Below are 12,784 nucleotides of genomic sequence, written 5' to 3' on the forward strand. Positions count from 1 at the left end.
TCAGACCTCCACAGGCACTGGACCTGCAAAGTGCACATACATAGATGCAACAAAACATTCATACACATATAAATAAGTATTTTTAAAAACAACCGCAACCCCCCCCCCCACCTCAGTACTTGAGGCATCACTATTCAGCCACAGAAAGGTTAAGTGTAAGGAGAAGGGTACTTGGGAAGTTTAGGAATCAGGTTCACTTCCATTCTAATTGCCTCAGTTAGAACTATGTTATTGAATAAGTGCAAGGGAACCTGGGAAGTGTGGTCTAGGAAGCCCCATTATTATGTCGTCTAAAACACACACTTCATAGTTCCCGGGGATGTATCCTTGTGTTTTTTTGTAATGTGACGATGAGTTAGCATACTTCAATCTCTTTTTAGACTATTAATTTTGTTTTTGTGACATCAAAATGTCCTTTCTTTTACTTTCACTGGAGGTGTAAATGTAAATGTTGGAACTGTCAGCATTGTATTTCCAGTGCCAAGTTGGATGGATCCTTTTTTAGAACCAGAACCAGAGTGTTTATTACTGTGAAAACAGTTTAGAAAACAGGAGTCTGCTGGTGGGCAGATGTTGCTCACAAGTGCATTGTGAACATTGATAGTTGGGCACTGAGTCCAGTGTTTTCACAGGCATGACTTAGGCCCATCTAAAAAACTTCTCTCTCCTCTCAAAATACATTGAAGAGACCATTCTACAGGTATCCTCAGAAATTTTCAAGGAACTGAAAGAGGAGTTTTGCTGCCCACTGCTCAGATCACATGAGCTCTTCCTTTGCAATACCCAGGTTTAATAAGTCACCCCTGACCACTGGAGAACTTGAACATCAGAGTCCTGACTCTGTCCTGCCCACTTGTTACAGGGGAGAGTCTGGGGCTTAGCCTGTCCTTCCTATCAGTGAGTTTTCTGTAAGAGAATTTATGTTTTTGAGGTTAACCCTGATAATAGGCATATTGAGGGCACACTGCCAACATGAGGGATGGAGAGGGAGTAGCCGAATTAACGTTGGTGTGTATGAGCTTTCATGTCTCATGCAAGCAGGAGGAGCAGGATTGCTAAGTCACGGTGTGTCAGCAGGAGAGACATGGCACAGGGAATCACATTTTGATAAGTCTTCATCTAAGCCACAGTCTAGGCTATGTATGTTTGGTTTTTTTTCCCCAGATTAGAAAGCAGGAGCTGACTGCAAAGGAAGTGTAAATCAGAAAATATTAATTCATGGTTGTCATTTTTGTTGTTAGCTTCCTTCTCTAAAGAACCTCAACTCTGCCACTTCTAATAAAAAAGGGATATTTTTCATCTGCTGATGATTTATGTTTCTTAAGCCTTTCTCTCCAGATGTTCTCTGCCCTATGAATAATTGAAGTAGATCAGGCCAGTCATGGTGCTAACAAATTTTCGATCTACTTTCAAGACAGAGAAAACCCCTTTTTGCAGTCACTATTTTGTGTACTTGGGAGGTTTGATCTTTATAGAGGATTATTCTAAATGGTTTTTAATTATTGAAAACTAGTAGCAGTGTTTTGGCCATGAAGCAGCATAGTGAATATTTGAGATATATTAGCAACTACTGTGACCTGTTTACTCATGTAACTTACAAATAAGACAGCATAGCCTTGCTTTGCAAAACATTTCTCATGCATGTAACCCAGTGACTATATTCAGTCTGTTCTTGGAGCCCTGGCTCCGTGAGTGTGGAACCTGACATTTACCATTTTTCTCCAAAGACAATGGTAAGACCAATTTTCCTAGCATTGGTCTCATGAGATTATTGGGGTGTTTAAGTGAAATAACTGTGTGGCTTATTCTCCAGCTCATTGTAGTTAGTAAATCTTTATTGCATGGTGATATTATGATGTCCACTATGATTATTTTCAGGACTGGGGATCCAACCCAGAGCCTCACACATAGGAGAAAAGTGCTTGACCCTTGAGCAAGACCTGCTTCGCAGTGCAGTATTTTTTTTTTTTCATTTAACAACATACATTGCTAATGAATCCTGCATCAGCTTTCCGTGCCATGCTCTCTTGTGTATCTCCTGAAGTTGGGCAATCTGTCTTTTCAGTCTTTGCTCTCTGGCCTCTTTTCTGAACTGTTGCCTGTTAAAGTCTTTCCTGTCTTGTTTGTTTTGGAGGTCAATTGTATGTACACGAGGCCAGTCTGTTAATGATTTAGGAAATTTGATCAAGTGGTAGAGCACTTGCATGAGAGTCTTGTTTATGAGTTTTACAAATTCCAAAGTGACTTTCTCAGTGTTCCATGTATAGCTCACTGTATAGTGCCACTCCCTATGTGCCTATGGGGGCCATTTTCACTCAAACCACCACAGTGACCATGGGGGAAAAATAAAGCTAGTGTGTGCACAGTATCATGTGGGATGTTGGAAGTGTGGCCACCCAGAGGAGGGGCATCCAGGAGACATCTGATGTAACTGGTGTATCGGGAAATGTATATTACAAGTAGTAGTTTAATAAAGTAAAATGCCCTGCCCTGTTTCAGAGAAAGTGACTTCTTTAGAACATCAGTAATATAATCCATCATACCAGAAACAGTTATTTTTAGTCAAAAGGCAAAGTTTTTTTGTTATTGTTGTTTTTTTTTAAACTAAGAAGGGGAACCACATCTAGGCAGCATACACACAACTTTAGAAAAATGAGTGTCTACCCACAGCATTGCTTCTAAACTTCCACAGTGTGGATTGGAAGTCAGTAAGCTCCACTCCATGACAAAACTCAGCCCTAAGGGAAGCTCCAGCTGCCATGAATTTTTTGAAAGACCATCTTTTTACTGTTAATTTTTTGGGGAGGGGAATTTTTTATTTTTTACATTCCAATCCCAGTTCCCCCTTCCTCTTTTCCTCCACTCCCCTCTCCTCCTCTCATCTGCTCTATGGAGAAGGTAAGGCCTCCTCTAGGAAGTCTACTAAGTCTGTCCCATCATCTAGTTAGATAGGACTAAGGCACCTTTCCACGCCCACACCCCTGTGTCTAGGCTGGGCAAGGTATCTCTCCATATAAAATGGGTTCTACTAAGTCTGTTTGTGCATTAGTGTTAGATCTTGGACCCACTGCCATTGGCCTCATATATTGTCCCAGTCATACCATTGTCACCTATATTAAGGGAGTCTGGTTTGGTCTTATTCAGGTTCCCCATTTTTCAGACCTGAGTCAGTGATCTCTCACTAGCTCTGGTCAGCTGATTCTGTGGGTTTCCCCATTGTGGTCTTGACTCCTTTGTTCATATTTTCATTCCTCCCTCACTTGATTGTTACTGTTAGTTTTGACACTGGGTATCAGGCACATAGTGTTCCCTTTTGGGGTGCTTATCTAGAGGTTCATATGGAAGGCAGCACCCATCTCTAGTAGCAGCTGGATAATATCTGCCAGGTAGCAGACATAAGTTGCCTTTGCTTCCCAGAACTAGTGTCTTAGGAGTTGATGTTGAGGTATGACAAGGATTTCCTAGAACGGATTGTAGTGTTTCAGCCTTTAGCACACAGGAAACGTAAGAACTAGGAAGAAGGTATAAAAATTGCAGGGTACCACAGTAAGTTAGGGCGTCAACTGTACTGACTCTCTTGTACTTCTTTTCCTTTTGTGTGCACACAGAAACCCGATGTCCTGACCACCGGAGGCGGGAACCCAATAGGAGATAAACTTAATATCATGACTGCTGGGTCCCGAGGACCCCTTCTGGTTCAGGATGTGGTTTTCACTGATGAGATGGCACATTTTGACAGAGAGCGAATTCCCGAGAGAGTGGTACATGCAAAAGGAGCAGGTGAGAGCTGTCTGTGTTGTTCACTACTAACCTGGCTCAAAGGATTTCCCAAAGCACTGTAGTTATCAGACGTAGCCTTCTGTCAGTAAAACCCCCAATCTCCGTTCTTGGAAGAAAGGACTACCTTTCATCAATAGAAGAGTAGCCTGGGTTAGATTATATATATACATATTATACAGAAAACAATTTCAAGTACTTATTTAACGTGTATGGGTGTTTTGCCTGTGCACCATGTGCATAATTAGTGCCAAGGAGGTAAGAAAGCACCAGATCCCCTGGAACTGGAGTTACAGACAGTTCTGAGGTGTCACATGGGTTGTTGAACCTGGGTCCTCTGGAAGAGCAGCCAGTGCTCTTAGCTGCTGAGCCACCTCTCCAGCCCCAAAACTTTTGGGAACTGGGGTCATAGCTCAGTTGGTGAAGTGCCTCCTGCACAGCTGTGAGGATCCGGGTTTACGTCAGCATCCATGTGTAAAAAATGCTGGCATGCTATAGTGCGCTTGTAAACTCAGTGCTGGTAGGAGGTGTATGTGGGGGGATGGGGGAGTGGATAAAAGATCTTGGAGAGCTGGCCTGGCCAAACTGATGAACCTCAGGGTCAGTGAAAGATCTGCCTCATAAAATAAAGGTAGAAAGTAATCAAGGATATCTAGTTTCTTCTCTGACCGCCACACTCATACACACACATACACAAAACAAGCAAATAAACAAATAGTAACTTTCCAGCCAGGTGTGGCATGTGCCACATACCTATAATTTCAACACATGGGAAGCAGGGGCAGAGAGAGACTGAGTTCAAGGCCAGCATGTGCTAGCAGATATATCTTGTCTCAATAAATCAAGGATTGGGGATATAGCACAGTACTAGCATGCTTATCTAGCAAACCTAGGGTTCATTCACCAACACCACAATACTAAACAGTAACCTTTCATTATTTTTTTCCATTGTATAGTTCAGTGAAGGAATGAAAACACAGAGAAACACACACCACAATTGCAGCTTAGTTAAAATATGTTCCTATGGGATAATACTGAAATGAACTGCAAAATAGAACATAGTTATGTGGGAATGGTGAATTAGTGTATGAGTTTTTTTTCCTTCTCCTTTGTCTAACTTCTGTACAACTTTGATCTTTTTATGGTGGGTGTGAAAGGTGATAATGGTGTTGAAAAGAAAAACCCAGTAAGAAAAAGTAGCAGCTGGGTGGTGGTGGTGCACACATTCAGTCTCCTAACTCGGGAGGCAGAGGCAAGTGGATCTTTGAGTTAGAGTTACAGAGTGAGTTTCAGGACAGCCAGGGCTACACTGAGAAATCCTATTTTTAAAACAAAAACAAAACAAAACAAACACACAGACACACACACACACACACACACACACACACACACACACACACACACAAACAAAAAAGGGCAGCATAAGGACGGATAATGAATTTCTTTTCAGTCTGGCTCTGTGGACTCCCCGTCAGCCTTACTGATTTCATCTCTTCTTTATAGATAAGTTTCTTCCTGTCATCTAAAAAATGTAATTAATAATTAATTAATTTTTATTAAAACTTTTTTCATTTTACATACCAACCCCAGTTCCCCCTCCCTCCCCTTCTCCAGTCCCTTCCACCTCCCCCCCTCCCACTCCTATCCACTCCTCAGAGGGGGTAAAGCCTCCCTTGGGGAGTCAACAAAGTCTGGTGTACCAAGTTGAGGCAGGACCAAGCCCTTCCCACTGTATTGAAGCCAAGAGCAAGGTATCGCACTATAGGGAATGGGCTCCAAAAAGCCAGTTCGTGCACCCATCTTCCCATCATTTAATGTCTCCTCTGTTGCCACTTGGTATGCTTTTCCATTTGTTTTTGGGCAGCTGTTCTTTCAGCCCCATCTCCTTTCCTGGAAATGGGTCCTTCCGTGTCTTTCCTTGGCCCCTGCCTCTGCCTCAAGACCTTCTAAAGCCCTTGTCCTTTGGTCAGCCTTGGCCAACTACCTAATCCCAGCACCCATCATCGCCTCTTGGCTCCAGCTGTGTGGCACCCATTTGAGCCCTGAGTGACAATAGCTTTGCATTTGGCTCTTAACAATGTGTTCACTTCTTCTCCCCCGTCCTATTGGAAAATCCTGGAACGCTGGTGCTGGGTGTTTAGTTTCTTGTCACAGGTGTCTGTTGAGGGCCTGATAGTTCAGTCTTGTGCTGAGAATTTCTGTCTTTCTCATTAGGTGCCTTTGGATACTTTGAGGTCACTCATGACATTACCAGGTACTGTAAGGCAAAGGTGTTTGAACATATTGGAAAGAGGACTCCCATTGCCGTTAGATTCTCCACAGTCGGTAAGTCAATCTGGTTTGCATGCCTCCTTTGGTTCCTTCCACTTGCACCTTATTTGGGGTCATTTATAACTTAATCTCAAGAAAAACATACTAAGAAATAGGAAACAGGTATTTGTGTACATTTTAGGCTGCTTTACTATATAGAAAATATCTAGAGACATATACGAAGTTACTGTTCTGTTTGGAACCGTAAAGGTGTTGCCACTGCAATTCTATGAGATAACTTTCTACAAGGGTAGCTTCAAAGGGAAGTATGGAGTGGAGAACTTATTTAATAACCATTGTAACAACTGCTCTTTACTGAGAATTAAGTATAGAGCAACAATAGTATAGGTGATTTACTTATAGTAATCTGTAGATCTACTTTGCAATATGGGATTAATATATCCCAGAATGATTAGGAAATTTTATTATTGTGTTACAGAATTAGTATTTGTACCTAACATTATCATATATATCCTAACACTTCACAGTGCCCAGTTAGGCCTCTCTGTTAGGTTCTGTGCTTAAAAACAAACAAATAAAAAACCATGGGATGAAAAAAATGAATGAGATAATTAATAAACCTATATTTTAGCTAATTTTCCCCCAAACCCACTCTTTATTATTTTTATTTTATGTGTATGGATGTTTGCCTGTATACATATGTGTGTACCATGTGTATGCCTGGTGTCCTCAGAAGTCAGGACAGGGTGTCATATCTGCAAGAACTGGAGTTAGATGGTTGGGAGCTGCCATGTGGGTACTGGAAATTGAATCTGAGCCTTAAACTCTGATTAAAAGCAACCAGTGTTCTTAACTGCTGAGTCATCTCTCTAGCCCCAAACAACTCACTCTCTGTTTATTACTCTAATCTTCATAATTATTTTCTTAATTTAATTACCTGTTTAAATGGATAATCTTGTCAGCTGTTGGTATATATATATATATGATTTCTTATCACTTTCAATTCATTCTTTTGTCTAGATCCAATTAGCATGTAGGTTGTAGTAAAAAATACCGCAGACATTTAAATAACTAATCTGATTCCAGGAAGTGGACTGAAGATGCTAAGTTTCTCTGTGATTTATGGCTTCTTGGCTGCAGTATACTTGGCTGTGATTCATTCTTCCATTTGAATCTTCCAGCTGGAGAGTCGGGCTCAGCTGACACAGTTCGTGACCCCCGTGGGTTTGCAGTGAAATTCTACACTGAAGATGGTAACTGGGATCTTGTGGGGAACAACACCCCTATTTTCTTCATCAGGGATGCCATATTGGTAGGTGGTGGACAGTGTTGCCCTCTGTTGAGTTGTATTGATTTCCAGTTCTCTTTAGGGATTGGCACTTGAGAATAAGCCCTGGAAAAAGAAGAGAATGTGGATTGGGTTTCCCTTAATTTTTTTTTTCAGAATTTAGTACAGCAGTTCTCAATCTGTGGGTTGTGACCCCTCTGGGGGTCACATACTAGATATCCTGCATATCAAGTATTTACATTATGATTCATAACAGTTGCAAAATTAGAGTTATGAAGTAGCAATGAAATAATGCTATGGTTGGGGGTCACCACAACATGAGGAACTGCATTAGGAAGGTTGAGAGCTGCTGCTCTATACGATTGAATGATAATTATCACTGGCCTTAGATTTGGCATGTCAAGATTCACTGACCTAGTGCGATAGTCTAGCTTCCATTGTAGAGCCTGGAGGATTAGGATTAGTCAGCACTGGCTCTGTCCAGAAAGCAGATAGAAGCTATTTCTATTTGCGTGTGTGTGTGTGTGTGTGTGTGTGTGTGTGTGTGTGTGTGTGTGTATGTGCATGTGTGTGTGTGTGCATGTATATGTGTGTTTGTGTATGTGTGCATGTTTGCGTGTATGTGTGCATGTGTATGTGTGTGTATGTGTGTGTGCGCATGTGTGCATATGTGTTTGGTGGTGGTGTTTTAAAGAGATACTTCAGCTTTGAGTATATTTGATCCTAGAGTATCTAAAGAGATGGTTATATATGCTGATCAAATTTCATTTGAAAATTTAGCAATCTAAGTTTCTGGAACTGGGCTGATCAGAATAATAATCCATAAAAGAGCCATAGACAATATATCATGTAAGACACCATAATTCTTACAAACTTACGCTTGGGATTTTTATTTACTCTTTCTCTCTTCTCCTGGTCCCATTTAGTTTCCGTCCTTCATCCATAGCCAGAAGAGAAACCCACAAACTCACCTGAAGGACCCTGACATGGTCTGGGACTTCTGGAGCCTCCGTCCAGAGTCCCTCCATCAGGTGAGAATCCCTTCTTTTTCACTGTTATAATGTATCACCTGCGGTGGCATTGTTAATTAGGCCTTGCAATATGTTCTTGTTGCTCTGGGTGTTTAATTGGAATTGGCTTCTGTCTTTTTGGGGTGCTTCTTCAGATTTCTTGATCATGAGGAGTTTACAGTGGCATGGTTCTTGGTCAGTTAATATTTAGAAGACTAGGGATAAAGTCTAGTCTGAGATGAAGGTGTGTATTAGGGAGATGAGAGGAAAATGTGCTAAAGTCTTTGCTATTAAAATTAAATTTGAAGAACGTGTGACTCTGTTTCCAGATTTTGCTTTAGTGTTCCTTCATAGAATTTTATAATATTTTTATAATATTATTGATTGTAGAGCTTTGCTATGCTCTACATTTTCCATCATTTTTGTTTGTTTGTTTTTGTTTTTTTTTTTTTTGAGACAGGGTTTCTCTGTGTAGCTTTGGAGCCTATCCTGGCACTTGCTCTGGGGACCAGGCTGGCCTTGAACTCACAGAGATCCACCTGCCTCTGCCTCCCGGGTGCTGGGATTAAAGGCATGTGCCACCAATGCCTGGTCTGTCATTTTCTGTAAGCGAAATAATGGTAACACCTCCCAGGGGAAGTTCCCGGGTGTGTTCTATGTCCTGAGGAATTTTCTGGAAATATATGCATGTAAAACCTTGGGGCACTTCAATTTCAATGGGAGGATTTCCATTTCTGTTCCTTAGGTTTCCTTCTTGTTCAGTGACCGAGGGATTCCAGATGGACATCGGCACATGAATGGCTACGGCTCACACACGTTCAAGCTGGTTAATGCAAACGGAGAGGCCGTCTATTGCAAGTTCCATTACAAGGTACTGTTGTCTGGGAAAAGGTACAGGCACCTTATCTCTCTTTCCTTCTCCTAAAAGTAATGAGCAGAGACTGAGAATTCTCCCACCTTTCTCTGTCTTCCACCCGAGGGTACAAAGAATTGATAGAGTTGAGTAGCATGTGAATATTTTGTTGGCCACCAATTCCTGAACAAATTCTGGTCACTCAAATTAGAGTTGTGTGCAGTTGGTCAATGGATTCCTCCTTACATGTAGTTAGAGATTGGGGCACATGGCTTCTGTTGTTGGTACTATCTTGGCTTATATTATAATGAACATATTTACCAGTGAACTTCAGAGGGTTAACACTATTCTCTGAGCACCTCAGGAGGTTAAAAACTTTTCTAAGTTTCTAAATGCTACTGCTAACCTAGAAGGAGGTGGCTTCATGACAAATGAAGTCTCCCTCCTTTTAGTGTGTGTGGTACTGGAATTGAACCTAGGACCTCACACATGCTAGGCAAGTCCCCTACCAGTGAACTGCTACATCCCCAACACCTCTTGTATTTTTTGACAGATCTCATTAAGTTGACCAGGTTAGCCTTGAAATTATTTGATAGCTCAGCTGAGCCTTGAACTTGTAAGCCTCCTACCTCAGCCTCCTGAGTAACTGGGCTTTCAGGACCACACGACCAGGCTCAGCACATCTTCCCTTTTTAACTGTGTCTCAAAGGTCTGCTTTCTTCTGTCCTATTTTAATACATATTTTAGCAAGCTATTTAGGAGTATTAAATGGAAAAATTGTTTCCTTTATATCTTGGCTCAACATTAAGAAAACTGTTGGTCCCTGAATTTATAATTGCCAAAGGGAGCTGTGTAAGGTCACTTTGAGCAAGACTCAATGACTGCGGGGAATTAGGTTATTTCCAGAATGCTGTGGTGTATATCTAAGGCAAACACTAATACAGCATGTCCAAGAGGCATCTGCAACTCTCATGTTTTTTTTTTTTTCTTTTTTGAAGCAGTGTCCATCAGATGGTGAATAGATTGAGATGTGATACAGTAGACTGTTGTTCTCTCTCTCTCTCTCTCTCTCTCTCTCACACACACACACACACACACACACACACACACACACACACTCAGAGGTAGAGACACACAGAGAGACCCTGTCATTGTGACTTTGAGTGGAACTGTAGACCACTGTGCTAAGTGAAATGAGCCAGGCATAGAAAGACAGATGCAGCATGCTCTGTGTCAAAGGTGGAGTTTGAGAAGGGGATGGAATCAGAGTGGTGGTCATCAGAGGCCAGGGAGAGTAGGGGCTGGAGGGATGAGAAAGTCTGGCTGATGGTACTGTGTCACTGTGCTATTGCACAGGGGAGTGACTGCACTACGGCTCTCAAAAGCCTGAAAGAAGGGATTTGAGTGTTTTGCTTTAAGTAAATGACAAATATTCTCCATTAATATTCATAATTTTGTTGTTTTAATGCATCATTTAAAAATAAGTTAAGCTTTAAAACTATGTTTTAAAAGCCCTTTAATTTTTATAATCTCCTGTTTATTTTAACTGATGAGAGCTTTTTATTATTAAGAAAGTATTTTTCTGATTAAAAAGTAATATAAGCATAGAAATACAAATGATATAGAATACATAAAGGGAAAGAGAGGAGAATGGTTTTAAATATGAAAGTGTGGAAGAAGTTCCCTCGACGTTGCAAAGAATTGTGATGGGTAAGAATGCTCAGATCAGGACAACAGAAGCATGATGCAAAGGAAGTGTCCTCTGGTTACGGTTTGGTCACCTCTTCCCTAAACTTGGTTTGAGCTTCCTTCTTTCACTCTGCAGACCGACCAGGGCATCAAAAACTTGCCTGTTGCAGAGGCGGCAAGACTTACCCAGGAAGATCCCGATTATGGCCTCCGTGATCTCTTCAATGCCATTGCTCAAGGCAACTATCCATCCTGGACTTTTTACATCCAAGTCATGACTTTCAAGGAGGCAGAAACTTTCCCATTTAATCCATTTGATCTTACCAAGGTAAGTCAGCAGCAACTACATCATTTTGTGTCTTCCTGCTTATAGTAATATAATATTATTTTATGTTGTTCATGGTTAATATAATAATAATAAAGCACAGCTAAACATTCACAGTGACAGGGTGGGCTGGACACGAGGTGGTAGCTCTGCAGGGTCCTCGTGCCTGGGAGAGGGTGCCTGTCAGTGCCACTCTTCCACTCCCACTTGTGGGAAGTTCACTGGGGTCACTTTGTAGGCTTCCTGTGTTATTAGCAGGGGACAAGTTTCGAAAAGCTAATATACTCTAGTTCTGCACAGTTGTCAATATTTACCATTTACTATTATAATATGATAATGCAGTCACCTGAAATTCTTATCATGTGTTTCTTGGGTTAATTATTTTCATTGGCTTGATTATATTTGAAAGTGGGTGTTTTCATGGATGCCTTTAATATCCACCAGTTGGCTATATGGTAATTACGAATATGACATTGTTTTCAGATTTGGCCTCACCAGGACTATCCTCTTATACCAGTTGGCAAACTGGTCTTAAACAGAAACCCAGTTAATTACTTTGCTGAAGTTGAACAGATGGCTTTTGACCCAAGCAACATGCCCCCTGGCATTGAGCCCAGCCCTGACAAAATGCTTCAGGTAAGCCAGTGAGTTGAGATGTTCTGAGGCAGGTGTCTGTGTACGCACATGCATGTGCACACAGTGTATAACTTGGCATGATCTTTATATGAAGAATTGCTAGAACTTCCACTTGAGTTTTAATTGAGGTGCCTGATTCCTGTGAGATCACTGGGATGAAACATCCTAGGTGGTCATTCTTTAGTGAAACCGTGTCCATGGTAAAGTATATAATACTTGAAAATGTGAACGTTTGATCTCAGAAAAAAGATACAATAGAAATGTCTCCATAGTTTAGAAAAACAATAACATGGTTAGCTCAGCCTATAAGATATAAGAAATTATTAGAATCACTGACAGCATAATTTTATCCATTTTCTACTGCAAGGTGATACTTCCTATTTTCTATCTGTGAAAACAGCCCCATAGATGACTTTTATTAACCTGATTCTGTGGTTAATGGCAGTGGGTTAGTTTAATCATGTGATCTCACCTGACATTCAGCGCCCTTTAGACCATTTTCTAGGGTGCTCTGCCAAGAGTTCAAAGAGTGAAAATTCTACTTTGGACCAGGAATCAGTAGGAAAATAATTGGCTTAATAATTCCTGTGTAAGCCAATCTTTTGTGATTTTAGACTCTGAACACAAAACAGAGGTTAAAGTTTAGACCTTAGATCAGACCACAGAGTTAAAAGGTAGCTGCTGACGTAAGTTCTGATTTAGGCAAGCATCGGGTTCCTTGGAGAGCCAGGTGAGGTTCCCCATGTGTTTGTGTGTTACCTTTGCAGTGACACTGGGGGCATCTGATACTTTTTTCATTACACAGCTGAGCACTGCCCTGCTGGGTGTGGTACTGTGAAAGGCTGGACAACCGCAATATAAGGCAGAGGGCAGTGATGGATCTGAGGTTGAAATGTGTGAGATGGGGGCCAGTAACAAAGAACTAGGAACAAGAT

The 12,784-nt window shown here is 41.3% G+C and overlaps 1 protein-coding gene across 2 annotated transcripts in view; it reads left to right on the forward strand.

Annotated features, from left to right (window-relative positions):
• The window catches only part of Cat (catalase), a 28,755-nt gene that overhangs the window by 3,514 nt on the left and 12,457 nt on the right, over nt 1–12,784 (forward strand). For both annotated transcript variants that reach the window (XM_027422362.2, XM_027422363.2), the window contains 7 exons: nt 3,609–3,780; nt 5,992–6,102; nt 7,230–7,360; nt 8,263–8,367; nt 9,092–9,217; nt 11,025–11,216; nt 11,697–11,849. In XM_027422362.2, coding sequence (XP_027278163.1) covers nt 3,609–3,780; nt 5,992–6,102; nt 7,230–7,360; nt 8,263–8,367; nt 9,092–9,217; nt 11,025–11,216; nt 11,697–11,849 — 990 coding nt within the window. The remainder of the gene's footprint in view (nt 1–3,608; nt 3,781–5,991; nt 6,103–7,229; nt 7,361–8,262; nt 8,368–9,091; nt 9,218–11,024; nt 11,217–11,696; nt 11,850–12,784) is intronic.

The sequence above is a fragment of the Cricetulus griseus genome, chromosome 6 (assembly GCF_003668045.3).
Source record: "Cricetulus griseus strain 17A/GY chromosome 6, alternate assembly CriGri-PICRH-1.0, whole genome shotgun sequence".
In the NCBI taxonomy this organism is placed as follows: Eukaryota; Metazoa; Chordata; class Mammalia; order Rodentia; family Cricetidae; genus Cricetulus; species Cricetulus griseus.